The following is a 17313-nucleotide window of genomic DNA, read 5'->3' on the forward strand; positions in this document are numbered from 1 at the left end:
TTTGAACCTTTTCACAAGATTCTAATTTTCTGATATGATGAATTTGAGATTTTCATTTGTTGTCATTTGTAATCATCAAAATTAAACGAAATAAACATTTGAAATATATGAGTTTGTATGTAATGTATGAATATAATATACAAGTTTCACTTTGTAAATGGAATTACTGAAATCAATCTACTTTTTCATGATATTCTAATTTTATGACCAGCACCTGTATATGATGAGAGTCAGTCTGATGAAGTATGTTAGGTCTCTTTTGCTGCTTGTCTGCCAGCTAACTCTTTCTACAGGCTATGAATGTGGCTCTGTTGCATTAGCTGCTTTACTAATCTCCTCAGGCTGATTCGGTGCCATAGAGCATGACCACACTTTTTTTTTTCCTTGGAATTAAATGTCACCTGAGGGCGGGTCACCTGCAAACAAAAGGCCACCAGGCGATTTGCAGGTATAAACAGTCTCAGATAAGGAGGCCTTCTCTTGCCGTGCAGGAAATTGAATAAGTACAGACCTGGAGAGAAAGTCGGAGAAACAGCCAAGCACAAAGAAGGTTTTTGTTTGCCTTACACTATCAGTATTGACCCCTCGTAGCGTATATCCTCATTGAGTGTGCACGGCACAATGGTCTCATCGAAGATGAGGAGCAGGAAGCTGTCTGTCATCAAGATCTCCCCATCTGGGCATCTGTTATCAGCACTCCTGTTTTCTGCTCGCATTGACCGGAATGCTGGTGGAAGGGAATGGGGCAAGGTCATCGCGCTCAAGTCAATCAAAGTGGTCAGTGTTGCAGAGATAGCAGGGGGTTATTGCCAAGGAATGTGTGTGTGTGTGTGGGTTTTTTCACTGACTTTCGAAACTTTTTCGAGACTTCAAACAGTATTGCAGGTAAATCCACATGGGGTATAATCCTATATACAGAGAATGTATGGATTCACTAAAGCTCTAAAATGAACTGTTGTAAGGAGGAATTGCAACTGGTTATTAGGTTACTGTGTAGCAGAAAAAGGTTTTTGTTTCCTAATGCTTGCAAAAAAATATTTTTTATAAGGACAGTACTGTGCAAAATTTTTTATCCGTCCCTCAGTTAATTTATACTTTTGACTCAGAGGAACCAGGCTTTCTTGCTGTCTTTTAATGGTCTTGATCAATAGCTCTTTGGGGTTTTTCTAAAGTTGTTTTTGGACTTAACTACAGGCAGCGCTGGGGCAAAGATACCCATTCTTCTGGTTAGTATCCTAATAGCATTATTAACACACTCCAATGCCTTCCTGCTAAAACATACTTGTTCTAAACTTTTTGTTATAGATTTCTTGACTCTAAATCATCAAACTCTCAGCCAGTGTCTTAATGTGGCAGGTACTTTTGTTGGGAGTATGCAAGCACCAGCACTGGACACAGTGCAAGCACAAGCTGGTGCGACCAACACATTTTTTAAATTAGGTTGCTGCAGAGTCGGCAGTCTGGGAAAAGAGCTACTGCAGGATGAACACTGTTAGCGGGACCTCAGCATGTGTCTTAAAGACAGTACTGATAAAAATCACCCTATTAGTGAATGTAAGAGTGCAGGTTCTGCACTAATTGCATTAAAAGTTGTATTTTTAATAAGCAGGGAAACATACATCAGATAGAAAATATGTTGTGATAAAAAAAAAAACTATAACATCTATATTTTTAGCTTGTAAATCATAATTTTTTTGGTAGCATAAACCAGAGCAATAGGGAAACAACTGGACTGCTCCTTTTAATCTGCATTCACTGCAGTTTCAACTTCAGCACAAGTGGTTTGTTTATAGACTCTAACAGACTAACTCGGACCAGTGGAAGTAATAAAGTGACTGTGTTAAAGACCACTGCAGGCTCTGCATCTGTAATTGACATAAAGTGTGTTTTTTCTTATTAGAGTTGTCTGTTCATTATCATCTTAAGGCTGATCTGTTCTCCTCGTCATCATTGTGCTCTCTGCCTCATTATTCATGTAATCCATGTTCCAGTCGCAGCTTCTCCTGACACCCTGTCTGAGAGCTCTGTACATGCAGGACTGCGTGAAGGGAGGTGGAGGGTTGATTAGGGGAACTCTGCCCCAGCAAACAAGAACAGACTCAGGCATGTGATGAAGGCTAACCCACTTCCTCCTCCTCCCCGCCGCCTCCTACTATTTTCTCTGCTTCATCCTCCTCTATCTTCCTCTCTATCCCCACCCTCGGGGAGGCACCTGACTTATTCTGAGACTTTCCTTGTGTGGAAAATCCAGATGGGGTTTAAGTGCAAGGGTAAAAATATGGGCTTCAAGGGGGGTTTAGGCATCACTCAGGGTGGATCAAACCGGTGAAACTATAACCCTGCTGCACACAGGAGATTTATTTTAACTCACTTCTTTCTATGTGTTTCATCAACTTCCCTGAAGAGATGCAACAATATGTTAGATATTGAACAAGCAATGAACTAATTCTGTCAGAGTGGCACTCTCCCGGGAGCGTATAAGAGGTTTTCATCTTCCAAGCCAAACATTTGTTTCTTTTAAATGTTTAGCCTCTGATATTTGTTTGTAAGAAAAGGTTGTTTTCTTGATTATGAAAAGATTATGAAAAGTGTCAGATTAGACTTTAATCAAACTAATAGAGTCCTGAACCAAACAAAACATCACAGCTAATATTATCCACAGCAGAGTTTTTCTTATCATGGTGTTTTTTTAAACACCGACACTTATGCATTTAAAGGATTATATGTATTAGTAATGAATGATGCTTTCCTGTGACTTTGCTCTTCTTTGATGTGCAACCACAGGGTCAAAGATCAGACCACCAATCGGCAAAGAAAAACTGAATTGCAGCTGAATTAAGACATAGTCTTTAGAGTCTCAACTTATGCGATTTTTTGATTTTTTCTTATTTCATGTCTGCACTTGAGTCTGTTCTGGAGAGCCTAAATAATCCACCATACCTCCTGTGTATTACTTGCAACAAAACATAAAGATTTTTGTGTGTTGTTTCATCCAAAGAAGAACCTCAAAACAAAGTACTCTGTGCAAGTCAAGCATTTTGTGCTGTTAGATATTTCTTAAATGAAATTATATGTTCAAAGGCAAATACTTGTTATTTTTTACAGCTTTGAATTCAGTCTCTGAAGTTGTTTTTTTTTTTTGAATTATGCTACCTTTGTAATCTTTCACACAGTTGTATAGTTGCAGATAATATGACCGACCAAACGTGTTTAAAGGCTTTATCTGCTCTGGTCTGTTTGGCCTGCCATTGCTATATGATATTGATATCAAGTCCTTCAATGTAAAAGGCCACCCAGGCTGCTTATCTCTACCATCAGAGAGAGCTCTAATACAGTAAGTCTTTTTGAAGAGGCATTAGCAAACAATTCAGTGTTCAAAAAGGGCCAGAAAAGCCAGGTAAACCCCAGGACTTGAGACCTGAGCTAGAAACCCTTAATAAACCTTCTTTATCGCCCACTGCCACAAATGGCAGGCAATCATGTAACTCACTGTATCTCTGTGTGCACCCATGTGGGTTCATCTGTCATTTGTCTGCTCATGAACAGGGCTACACAATATTTTAAATATTTGCAATGTCCAATATCATTGTTTAATATTGCGATGACAATAGCAATTGTGATAAAACTACATTTCTGTTGCACTTTCTTTTCTGTCATCACTATCAAACTTGAAAGCTGTTGTTGATATTTTATCACCATTTAGTGGTTTGACATGACACCATTGTGGCTAATTTGTTGGTGAGCCCTACTTTTTGCTTTGCAGCCTCACAGGAATAACAAGGAAACTGTTATCAGCCTCTTAAAGCCACAAAATGTAATTTTCTTGTGTGGATAAAACAAACCAAAAGGTTTTGGTCACACCTACTCATTCACTTTTAACATCCTAACTTTTAACAGGAATGTTTCACCAGTTCTTTTAATGCAGGTTTTATTAGCTTTGGACCAAAAGAGGCTCTCTGCCTTATCCTGTTTTCAGTGTTTGTGTTAATCAAGCTCACTTGTTTTTAAGCCTTTCAGCTTATTGCATAGTTGGCATGAATATATGTTGTTTTACGTAATAGAGAAAATATTAAATGCCTCCATCTGGTGTGATAGCATCTATCTTTCTCTAAATTGGCCCACCTGAGGAGTCAAGAGGCAGCAGCGGGGTTCTGTCACGCTTAACCCCAGCAATATGACAAATCCTTCATTTTAAACCCCTATACAACGAGACATGTGTCAACACCAAATATGTTTTTCTTTCCTGCCATACTGTTTTTGCAAGTTAAGAAAACATTTAGAGGATGAATTGGAGAAAAAACTGCAGTCCAAATTGCGACTTAGGAATATGAACCTGCGACGCTGAATTCATGTATCACCCAAGAGAAAAAGGATACTACACAGAGTGCTTCATCCAACCACAAATGCAGTCGGTTCTATATTGCCAGTTTCTATTTTAGAAATCTTATATGGGAATCAAGAGTGTCTGATAGCAGCAGTCTGGGAAAGGCGGGTGTAGCCCCGGGGTTTGTGGTCTTGTATGACACTGTCTTTAGAAACAATTCCCAGCAAGGTGGACCAGAGCAGAGACTAAAGTGTCATGGGAAACGGTGCAATATGTCCAACTTGATTTTCAGTGTTTCACCGCATTTGGACAGTTGAAATGAAATTTGAGCTGTTGAGACATATTGAAGGCTTCTTGGGGTGTCATCTGTATTTGAAAAGCAGGTGTTACTTTGTGAATCCCTAAATCTCCTTTCTAATCTCCCACCTCTCTCCTCTGTGCCTCTAACGTCTGATGAGTGGTCATGTTCATAGGTGTAAATCCCAGAGGTCTGGACACCACCCCACCCCCCCAGCCCCCAGAACTTTTGGAAAAACAGAGATTCTCCTCCACAATAAATCATTTGGGGAAACTATATTTTTAAGCAAGAAGACAAACAAAAAGCAAATCCACCATTTATTTAGGCAAAACAATACATTTATGCTTTTCTAAAATTATGTCATGATTAACACGTAGAAGTGGTGGAGCTAGCGTGGATAAATGCCATCCAGTAAACCCAACTTCCAAAGGGTGCTGTATTAGTACAATAGTTAGACCTCCTGTTTTTCATGTGGGAGACCTGGGTTTAATTCTTTGAACCTCCACTCATTTCCTTTAATGTTTTATTTTTCTGCTGCTAGCTTAAATGATTGGCTTCCAGTGAGTAGCTATGTTTCAAAGTTCACTGTCAACAAATGACATGTCTCATGTTTTATACAGTTCCACTTCTCAATCAAATTAAACATTTAGAACATGACTGTATTTTCATCACCTCACAATTGAATCTTGTGTGTGAACGTCCAGCCCACTTATTAGACTTTATTTTTTGTTTTTTTTTTAAACAGAAAAGAGCAATGAGGGTGTAAAAAGAGGCAAAACATAAATGAATCCTTTTCCTGTTATATTAAAGGTATAGTTCAGATCTTTTGAAGTGGGGTTCCATAGAAATGTTATGAATGTTTTACTTGTAAATAGATTATTTTTGAACAACCTCAGTGTATAGAAATATAATTTAATTCTGAACAGACTGACAAGCTAAGAGCTAGTCCCAGCAGGACCAAAAAGTGGATTGCAACAGTAGAATTATGATATTTCTGTAGGAAGTGATCAAGGCTGTGCTGAAAGTGCTACAGCTAGTTGCTGCTATTTCTATTTGCAAATATAATAAAATTATATGCAAATAATCATGTCATGCAAAACTGATGGCAATGTGAATATATATATATAGTGCTCAGACCTGTTTTAAGACAGCAGCAATGTTGGGTTTGGCCCCACCTGAAGTAGGAGTTAATTTGTCAGTCCAGTAACAATTAAATTTTATTGTTTCAAACTATAGCTGTTCAACGAGCTATCTACAACATGTAAGATAATATTTGTTTATGACTTTCCCATTGAACCCCAAATTTGGGTTTTGTCAGGATTTGGGTTTTGTTTGAGTTATTCTTTAAGTTTCTTTTGTATTAGGTTTATTGTTTCTTTAACTCTGTTATTTGGTGTTTTGCTCCCTGTGCCCTGTTCTTGTCATCATTTGTCCTCAGCCAGTTGCTTGTTTGCCTGCCACACCCATCTTCACCTGTCCCAAGTTAGTAATCACTCACCTGTGCCCACTTCTCCTAATTACCTTGAGTCTTTAAAACCCAGTCATTTTCCATAATCACTTGCTGGTTTGTTTTCATTCTCATGTCCTGTCTGGTTTTCCTCGTGTCTTGGCCTCATGTTTTTGCAACCTTGGAGTTTTTAGGGTGTAGTTATTTAGTTTTAGTTGCTGCCATGTTAGCTCTCTGTCTGCATTTGGGTTCAAACCATCCACCATTCACTTAACCTGACAGTTTTAATACTTTTTGTTCACATTTTGAGTTCCCACTGAAAAACTTCATCTCTAGTGGAGTAAAACCTGTCTCAGTCTGACCACTCTGTCTCCCCGGATATTGGATTATAGAGGCATCTCTCACTGCTGTAGGAAAAAAAATGACTCTTAAGATTTGCTCTTTCTTCCGAAGATGTTGGTTACCAGTAGTATCAGGAATGAAACAACATAAAAAGACAAACAATCTTGAAGTGCTCCTGCTGTGACCATGCTGGGGGCACTCTTATTTGACTAAAGGCTACACCCTCTTTTATGCTGCTAAAGAAAGCGTCCCTGTCAAACTGAAACCCAGAACAATAGGGGCCAGCCTCGGGGAAGCAGGGCCATTTGCATGCAGCTGTTTGCCGTTTCCAGGACCACAAAGGCCAATCAAAGAAACCTTAATGGAAGATGACAAGCATCAACCAGTGCTTTTGCTCTCTGTCTGTGCCAGGCCTTGTCATTCTCTTTACCCTCCAAAAATGGCCCACTTTTTTTAACCAAACATTCCTTAGTTTTTTTTTTCCTCTTTGTCTGATGTCTCAATGGAATGTAGTTTGAAGGGTTAAAGGCTGGTCATCATGACTGCAGTCTTGAGAGCTCACATGCCGCGGAACAAAAATGAATCTGAACATGTGTGACATGGTCTGGTGCTTGTTGTTGTCAAACGGCAATTACTAACACTCAACCTTCAATATGTTTTTGTTTTATCTCAACGATTTTTATTTGATGCTAAAGAGTGTAACTCTGGGATGGTTTCAGATGCACCCATCTGAGCCACAGTGCCACTTTCAATTTAAGGGCTGTTGATAGAAAACAAAATACGTATTATAAAGGGGATTGTCGGCGGTGAATTATAGGCTATCAGCCGGAGGAAAACAATAAAACTTCTGGAATGCAACATATTGAGCAGCAGTACCAACCTTGCTCTGTTCTCATAAGCTCAGTCAATGGCTTAGCAGGCAGGTCAGGAGGGGGAATCTGAAAAGCCTACTTTCCGTGCAGCCCCTCACTGACGAGAATGCATGATAAGGCCTCAAGTCAACAGGGGCAGGATTGAGGATCAGAGCCAATTATCACAAAGTTAAAGGAGTAACCATGGCAATTTGTCTAGATTGTCTCTATCAAATATAAAGGTCCCTCACGGATTTAATGTTAAACTGAGGCACCGATGCGACAAGAGCACCCTTTTCACTACACACACTTACACAGGGTTTGCATTATGGATTTTATCCTGCAGTTTTCTTGACACCGTTTTCCCTGCAGCTGGTGGCCTTCTGTCGCAATCTTCGACTGCTGCAAAGTTGATCAGTCAAACAAAGCACAGAGCGTGAGATGAAAAGCTTTTCATGCCTCCCCGAGACACACTGTGCACACAAACACTCTTCCCTTCCTTTCGGAATCTCACAAAACTTGTTTAAACCAAGGAAATCCACACAGAAGAATACACATATCCAGAAACCTTTGTTGTCACAAGGTTTTTCCTTCATGGCTGTGTCTAAATCCCGAGATCTTAAGCAACATCCATTTAAGTCACCAAAAATATATTCCCTTGAATTCAGGTTTTCTTTTACTACACAGTGAAAAAAACCTTCTTTACACACAGTGTATCTTAAATTTCTAGTCAGATTTGTCATTACATGCCCAGCTACAAGTTGACAAGACAGACATTAATGAGACTTTATACAATTTGGTGAAGAGGCAATTTGTTTTTAGGCCTCCAGCACAGTCTGGATACTCCCCCTAATTGATGTAGTGTTAGCCTATGACCAGAGAGATCTATATACTGGTGAGGGGGGAGGAGGCCAGCCAGGCACAAGTCTAATCAATTGCAAGACTTCTGTTGACAACAGCATGCCATCATGCCATACTGCTCTGATAGATGTGCAGAGCCACCATTGGACAGCAGGAGAGGGGAAGTTAGAAAAGGCAGATGGCGTGTGTGTCCATGAGGGTGTTTTAGCCGAAAGACCGTCTTTCTGCTCAGAATTTTAAAACCCCATGAGATACATTCTTTCCGTCTGTTCTCTGTAGCTGCTGTGATAAACCCATCACTCCTTCCGTGAGGAGTGGCAGGCTTCGCAGTGAAGCCGCCAACTTCTCTCTCTGGGTTTTATCATTCACCATCCTGGACAGGTTTTTTGAAAGGTTTGGGTAATTGTCGCAGTTATTGGAAGGGATGGAGTGACCCTGCAGCCCTTCACTTATGATTTGGCTACACTGATGTCTTCTAATGAGGTGATAAACAGTCCAGCTAAGAACAATCTACAGGGTATTAGATGGATCATGATTTTATGATGAAATGTCTAGTTTCCAAATGCCAGAGAATTTCTACCATTAGTTTCAAATTTTGTTCTCCTGCCACTTCTATTTGTGTGTGTAGAAGTTTTCCTTAATATGCAGTGACTCAAACATTTTATTCTTAACAGTGAATGTTTTGCAGATGTCATTTTTCTCTATTTGCGAGTGTGGCATGTGCAGACTTACATAGAATATCATTAAAATTGAACCAGGCACAGTAGGCTGAAATCCTTAGCAGACATGCGGGTCGGGTTTTAAGGGCAGGAATTTCGAGCCGGAATCACTTCAGCTTTAAGCAGTTCAAACAATGCTAATTGCGTCAGGCTCTGACTATCAAAAGTGTGAGGATAATTAGAGTGAGGGGGCAAAGTGAACCTGGGGTGGTAAGTGTTAGTACATGACAATGCTCGGGAGCCAATGGGAGCAAGGAAAAAGTAACAGGCTGAAAGGAGGGCTAATTAGGAGAGAGCAGTGTAGAAAATACAAATGGTAGCTGCTCCCTAAGGGGCCCACCAGTGCTGAAAACAACGGCGATTATTGACAGTTCATGCCGAGCTCTGCTTTCTCTTCTTTAATGGAGCACATTTCCATGTTCTACTTAGATTGTACCTAATTGTTTCCTCAGAACTGCAGACAGTTCAGATTTTTAGATTGAATCATTTTAGGCCCATTGAATAGTTTTCTCTTTTTGCCTTTTTTTAAAGTCTTCTTTCCTCATTTTACAAGTCATCATATGCATCTTTCCACACAATTTTAGAGTAATTTGCCTAAAGAGGCACAGATGTGAGTGGAAAAAGTTCATTTTCTCCCAAACTAGAGCTATTTGGCTATGCTCCCATCTGCTCTGCTTCATCTATGGATTATTCTTCATGTTGTGGACTCCACACTGTCCCCTCTTCGATCGTCCGTAGCATAAAATGGATTATATTGCACTCCACTCTACTGGGATTCTTCCTTTTTCTATGTCTTTCTTTGTAAAGCAAACAAAGAAAAGAAATAAATTAAAGGGCTCGTATGACTGTAAAACAAACCGTTCTCAGCCCAAATAGATTTGGTACTGATAGTGAATGCTCTCTGTTGGTGGAGAATATCCTGAAGTACTGTAGCCTTTGTGTTTGCTCAGGAATTTATTAGATTACCACTGATCTCCAATGAGTCAAAAATTTGACAGCCCTGACCACAGAGAGATGAAGAAATGAATTGTTTCGTCTTTCCCTGTTCCTGGATTGTGTGTAATAGCCCCTCTGTTTTAAACTGTGGTAAACATTGGACTGCTATTGCCTGTTTAGGTTGTGCCAGCAGATTTATACAGCATGATGTGCAGCCTTATTGTACTGAAGCAGCAAGCCCTTAACCAAATAATTTTGTGATCTTCTCTCTCTGTCTTTATGTCAGGGTTCAGCCGAGCAGCTTTGCCTTTCGGGCTGGTCAGGAGAGAGCTCTCATGTGAAGGATATGCAATTGATCTCCGCTGCCCGGGAAGTGATGTCATTATGATCGAGACGGCCAACTACGGCCGGACTGATGACAAGATCTGTGACGCTGACCCGTTCCAGATGGAGAATGTCAACTGCTACCTCCCTGATGCCTACAAGATTATATCACAAAGGTAAAGCGCTGGGAATAGGAGGGATCTTATTTCACAAACACAACCAGGAGCTGGGGAGGAAAAATGTGTCGCTCCATTTTTTCCTACTGCACACAAAGGAGCTGTTGAAGAGACCATTTTATGCTCATTTAAACTTTTATAACTTAAATTTTAGCATATACAGCAACTGATGGATATACTTTAATTTTTTTTCATTTTTTGTCTAAATTGAGACATCATACCTCAAAGTAACTACCTATCCCGCTTTTTAAGGTTTTCTAAACTAAACAACTTGATTTGTAGTATGAAAATATCTTACTAAAGAATGTTTTTAAGTAACAGATGAATAAACCCGAGCTGTAAATGATGTGTATCAGACCAATTTGGGCTGGTAGTTTCTGTGTGAGGAACAGGAACTCCCATTTGTGTTGGTTTGGGTTTTATAACTCTGCAGATGTTTTTTTTATATGCAAAATATGATACAGTTCTCCAAAACATACCTTAATGTGTACAGACAGCTGAATGTGTTCAAGCAAAATGCCACCATCTTACACCTTTCAAATGTTAGTTTTTCCATCATTTAATGAATTATGTTGGTGACATTTAAAGTCTAAAAAAAGCAGGGCATAGATTAATTCTTGACAGGCAGGAAGTGACATCCATGCGGCAGAGCTCTTCACACCAGCTGCGTGTTGTTGCCTCTGTTTGAGTCATAATCGGCGTAGCTTAGAGAACACGCCAGTCACATGAACACCCTGTTAATTCCCTATCTGGAACGCCACGCTTGCTTTGTTTAAACACTTGTAAGTGCATTGAAGTGGCTTTGCCTCAGGTAGTGAGCAATGCCCATCGTCGTGTCTTTTATCCTGGTTCCCCTCTCGCAGGATGCTGCCTTCTCGTCAAAAGGCAGCGCAGCAACACTCAAGCTCGACTGCTGCTTACCCCCGGAGGTGTGTGTATTTTTAAAGGGCACTGGATGAGCATTTCATAAATAAGAACTTGTTCACTTTCCGGTGTGCTGCCCTCCTCTTTAAAGTTGGCTTTTGAGCATAATCGCCCACCGTGTCAGACCTCTGGGATTTTCCCTACTCTTCTGTGTTTACTCCCATGAGATTCAGCTCCACAGAAGGATTTAATGAATACATCAAGGCCTGCAGTCTTTCTAAATTTACACCACATTTCCAGTACAGTCATACAGTAACATGCTGCTGACAGTGTCCATGCCCTGCGCTTCAACTGCCAACTGCTACACACTTGTTGACAAGTCAGCCTTGCACTCGCCGCTGCTTCATTTAAAACTTATCTTCATGGACGATTCCCAGGAGGCAGTGGCGAGCAAAGGCTTGGTGAAGAGTTTGCACCACAAGCCCCTAACCAGTATTATTGTAATGATTTAAATCAGAGAAAATGGGCTCCTGACCGTAATTAAAGGCAATGTGATAAACGGGCGTGCTAAAGCAGCCGCAGATCTTTTGGAGACACCAATCAGCGCTCCATTGGTGTGCAGCAAACTAGAATGAGGGTATTTAAACTCCATCACAACGGCCTGTCAATACTGTCAAGATTAACAAAAGGCAACAGCCCCACAGACGGATAAACAAACATATTAAGCAGGACCGGGTGGATGGAAACAGTTGGAAGTCTGCTTCACAGAGTGGCAGTTTTGTTGGTTTTGAAATTGCGACAGAAAACATTCATCAGCGGTGCGTTGATTTTTTTTTTTTTTTTTTTACAACAATTAACAACTAGACAGGAATCAAAAGGCTTGATTTTGTGCAATAGCTACATCAAATGTGTGTTTTCAAGAAAAATATGTTTAGATGTTGACAAAAAAGGGGCTGAAAAAAAATGTGGGACTGGAGTGATGGAGGAGGCCTACATTGATTAATATTCAACCGAACACCTCCTAAGAGAGGCGCTGTGAACAAACTGTGAGTTTGACCTTTTTCTTTGCCTGCTTTTGTGATTCCATCTCTCAACAAGTGCAGGAACAAAAACTATTCACTTGTAAATAATTATGATCAAAACACATTTTGTATTTTTCTACCTTCCATTACCATATTTATACAGTATCCTCCTCTCTGACCTTTTAAAACTAACAGTCTGAATCGCTTGTCTGGTCAAAGGATTTAAACACTTCACTGCCATCAGGTTGTGGAGAACAGATTGCATATAGTGATTAGCTGCTGTTGTAAACAGACTGTCAGCATCCTCAGCAACAACACCATCTTCTTCTCTAATGCTAAGGCTTTGCAAAAGTACTGTAAAACAAAATGGCACAGTGGATTCTTACAGGAATTCTAAAAGGAATTACCAGAGGTGGAAAAGGTATTTTGATCATTACCCCAAGGCACTGTACACAAATCAATTTTTTGTACCTACAAAAGATCAAATGATATAATATGATAGGTTTTCTTTCCTAGCGGTTAATCCACAGAGAATCATGCCCCAACTTGTATTTCTTTTGTGTGTGTCTGTTCTTTTTTTCCCATGCTTAACTCATTGCATTGTTTTTTTCTTTTTGTCCGGCAAACAGAGTGCTTTGATTTGGTCTCACCGCTCACATACAGTTAGCTGCGCACAACCTGCTAAACAGCAGCACAACAGAGGACTAACGAATAGAAATGTTTCCTTTTGGAGCTGATAGAGACCAGAAGAGGAGCTAAAGTTTGAGCAAATCATCATCAGGTTTCCCCAAATGTGCTCTAATATTTCCTTGTGTTTTGGCAACAGAGAGCCATTTAGCTTCGTAAAGTGCTTATGTGACATGAACAGTTAAATTTCATGAAGGCAAGTGACCAAGAAAGAAAAAAAGCCCTTTTGAATCAGATTAAATGTATGTTAATAATTAATTTCATTACCAGTGTTTATAAGAACCACTTCAGTATTGTTACCTTTAAAAATTTAGGCTATTTTTTTTCATTGATGCATGTTTAACACCCAATAACACTGATCATAAGGAAGAAAAATTTTTTAGTAGAAAAAGATTAAATTACTAATATTTCAGATTATACCAATAAAGTAATATTATCCTGTCCCTACAGTGTCTCTGGGTGCATCTGAGGTGACTCAGTTGGGCTTGCCTGCTGTCAGTCAGGTCACATTTTGATGCAGTGACCCGTTTTCCTCGCGGCAGCTCTCTTGAGCATTCGCAACGCTGGAGCCACAAAAGTAGATCTCCTAAGTGCAGCCGCCATCATATTGTGACTGAAGTTTAAACCATAGCTGATGATGCTGATGCTCTTTCTTGAACTTTGCATATTTTTTTTTATCAACATGTAATATTTGATAATCCATTCATTTCAAGAGGAGGGTGTTGCTGGGCAAACAGTGTGCAAAGTGAAGTCTTATGCTGATTTATGTATTCACAGCCTTTTTTTAAGTAATTACTTTAGCATCCTGCTTCAGTCACATGTTTTTGTGGTGGGGGGGATGGGGACCAGCTTTCCTGCAGTCTTGAATCTCTAATTGTGTTCAAAATGTATGTCCAACTTGCATCTCTGCTTCTGACCTTCTGCAGTGTTTATCTCAAGCTTGCACACTGTTGAATGTTTCTTTTTTTGGTGCCAGTTTTTTTTTTTCTTTTGCCTTTCTTTCTTCTTCTTCTTCTCGTTTGCCTCTCTTGCTGACATCATTCTCAATCCCTCTGCCTGAAGAGAGCTTGATTGAAGTGGAGCCAATTTCACCCTATACAGTATTTACGCAAACTTCGTCTTTTGGTGGTTTTTTTTTGTTTGTTTTTTGTTTTTTTTATTATTATTATTTTTACCCAGAAACATGTGCCAAGCCACACACACAAACAAGCTGTCTCTGCTTTTCACAAATCAGATTGTTAATTCACTGAGGGACAACATATCATACTGGTAGGCAAATAACCTTTGATAGAGTTGACACATTCACGTCTTGTTTGAGCATACATGCAGAGGAGCTGCTCTATTATACTTGAGGCCACCCATTCCAGTCCACCTCATGTCACAGCCACCTGTTGTGTGTATTTTAATGAATGTCCTCTCTTTCAATAGCGGCCCGAAGACAGTAATTCCTAACATGCCTTTAGCTGCTCCGACTCTGTCATTCATCCCATCACCTTCATTTACTCGCCCTTAATGCTTTCATTTCCTCTCCCCGTTTGCCAAGGTTTAAAACTAGAATGCATAAGTGACAGCCCTGCCTGGGATTTCATCAATGTCAGTGTGGCTGTATCAAGGAACATTCCCCCCCTTTGTGTCATTAATGTTGTCTCTGCCGAGTGCTCTTGCTGTGGGGAGTCATGACGAAATCTCTGGTCAATCTTTTTTTTTCCTAGGTGCAACAACCGTACGCAGTGTGTGGTTGTCACTGGCTCTGATGTCTTTCCTGATCCATGCCCTGGCACCTACAAGTACTTAGAGGTCCAGTATGAGTGTGTTCCCTATAGTAAGTATCGCCATCCAAATCTCATACTGAAATCTTGTTGTGTGATTTCAAAGTGTCTGATGTGACTTCCAGCCTCTCCTCTCTCTCTCTTTATCTCTCTCTCGCTCTCTCTCTTTCTCTTCATTTGAAAGTTTTTCACAGCTCTTACAGACAACACTGCAGCTCGTGGTTTTGGAATAAATTTGTATCATAAATAATGACAAGTTATATCAAAATGTGAAGTTTTTCTGACATTTCAAGGTTTGTTTCACCCTAATTAAAGTAAAAGCACATTTTCTTAATTAGCTTTAATGAAGTCTAGTCATGCAGAGAGGTTAATGGCTTTATTTTCTGTTTTTGTTATGTGAGATACTAGTTTTGTCTTGGATACAGATTTGGATAGGTAAAAAAAACTAAGCAACAAATGTCTAAACGTTTGTCTTTTCTCCATTTTATTCATATACCATTCAGGTAGCATTCTCACCAATTTTAGCCAGTGTTGTCTGCTAAATAATGATGAAATTAAGTGCTAGATATTTTTGTAAACAGTGCAAAGAATAAAAGCAGTTCATTGGTGCTTTGAAAATTTAACTTTATATTGTGTTAGATTGTGAGTCCTGTTCTCACTTTCAAAAGTTAGACAACATTTTTCTCAACTTTATGGTTCAAATTTCTAGTATTTTTAGAGACAGATTATGTTTATTTTGTGATTTATGGTCATATTTAAAGTAAAACTAACAAGAGGTATGCATTTTGTATAAACAATTGAACACATTTGTCTAAAAAGATTGATAGAAATTTAAAAATAAAATAAAAAATAGTTGCAAAATGTCACTTAAGATGATTTATATTTTTCAAAATTTAATCAGCAAAGGCATTTGCAACCATCAAAGTTTTTTAATTAGCTGAGATCTAACTCTGAATGACCAACTGTTTCCACCTCTTGTGAACAAAACAAAACATGCCCAACACTTTCTGACATGAAAGAACAATGAGGAAGTGTCAAACTGAAGAACATTCTTGAAAACTCCTCTTCTCCACCAAATGTACTGGTTTTGTTTTTGTTCTTTTCAGACCTTTTTTTTATTTTAGCATCAACTACTTTCTCTACTCTATTCATCACATAAGTAACACGCAGAAGCTGAAACTACAAATTGAGTTCATATCAAATTTGTTTGACAGTAATAAAAAAGCACAGCATCTACTGAGATGCCAAGAATCAATGGCAGAAGATTAGCTCTGGCTAATTGATTATAAATCTCCACTAGCAAGATCAAAATTTTGGCTGCTGTCAGTCTAATGTGCTTTTTGTGCCTGTGGAAGATGCATTCAGAAGCACACATTAGTGTGTCAAACTCATCAGTTGTATTATTTTTTTAAAATGAAAAACTCTTTTAGTTGCTGTTTGTGTTCACATTCATGCCACTCATTTTATTCTGAGTATTAGTTGGTCACATTTTACTCCAAACTGTTATTTTCAGTTTAGTTAAGGTGATAAACTAGATCTTTATGTATTAGGGATTTATATTTTTAGTTCTGATCACTAAATCCTAGCAAAGTCAGCTTCAAGAAGGGGTTCCAGATGATTTAATTTCTACTGAAGGATTTCATTTGGGATTTGGATGTGATAAATGGCTGTTGATGTGTCCTGTCCCTGTTTATCTGAGACTCCTGCTTCAACTGCAGTTAATGTATTTCTGCTTATAGGTTGCCACGCTCATATCATCTGAAATGAGTTTCTCAATGGCTAAATCTTTTTTTTTAAGCAGAAATGCTGTTTCAGTTGATAATCCACAGACCTTGCTGTGATCGGTTTACATTGGAACTGCTTTCTACTGAACAAATAGCCCATATTTTTTCCCTTTCAAAAAACAGTTTTTTCCCATTCTTGTGTGGTGGTAGAAATCTGAGAGGTAGATATTTCTACAGCTAGACAAATCAAAATGAAATCATCTGCATGACTAGATGATTTTCTGTCATCTGAATTTTGAATACTTCTTACAGCGTCTTTCACAGAAAATAAACAGAATGGTTTTGTCAGGAAAGTGCATTTGCTAATTTTTGTGTAAAAACAAATCTTCATAGAAGACCGAGTAAAAATCCTAAAAATTGTCAGATAGGTCTGCATCTGTACCGCAGACTAAACCAAATTTCCTGCACTAAGTCATAAATCTTTATTGGCCTTAAAGTTGTTTAATTAAATGTACTGCAAATTTAGTTAAATCCAGCACCATTTTAAAAGTTAATCTACCTTAAAAGGGGGGTTTAAAGTAGTTTAACAGCGCAGTTCAGGGCTTCTTTCCAGCCTGTGAAAGTACTCAGTATATATAAATTGATGAACTGTAAACATTTTCAGAAATAAAACCTTCCTTTTCTCTTCTTTCAAACAGACCTTCGTTTCACCTCTTGTCCTGTTTCCCTTCGACTAACTTTTTACTCCCATTTTTTCCCCAACTTTCGACCTTTTTTTACTTACCGTCTCCAGTCTCTTCCGCTCTTTCACTGCAGTATGTCGCAGCTGCAACAGTCCACTAAAGAAACTCCATATTAGGCCGACTATCCATCAGTCATCTCATGTGCTGTTGCTCTCATTGGCTCATTTAAGAGTCAGGTCTGTAACATTAGCACCGTGTCATGTTTTACGAGTGTGGGCGATAGGGT

General features: G+C 39.1%; 1 protein-coding gene across 13 annotated transcripts in view; it reads left to right on the plus strand.

Moving 5' to 3' along the window:
- Positions 1 to 17313, plus strand: part of LOC108241674 (adhesion G protein-coupled receptor L2) — a 91265-nt gene that overhangs the window by 30805 nt on the left and 43147 nt on the right. For 12 of the 13 annotated variants that reach the window (XM_017425989.2, XM_017425993.2, XM_017425991.2 and 9 more), the window contains exons 3-4: positions 10065 to 10278; positions 14564 to 14673. In XM_017425989.2, coding sequence (XP_017281478.1) covers positions 10065 to 10278; positions 14564 to 14673 — 324 coding nt within the window. Of the gene's footprint in view, positions 1 to 10064; positions 10279 to 14563; positions 14674 to 17313 lie in introns of those variants that run through there. The other variant, XM_037981900.1, reaches the window with a different exon arrangement.

This window comes from Kryptolebias marmoratus, linkage group LG20 (genome assembly GCF_001649575.2).
Source record: "Kryptolebias marmoratus isolate JLee-2015 linkage group LG20, ASM164957v2, whole genome shotgun sequence".
Taxonomy (NCBI): domain Eukaryota; kingdom Metazoa; phylum Chordata; class Actinopteri; order Cyprinodontiformes; family Rivulidae; genus Kryptolebias; species Kryptolebias marmoratus.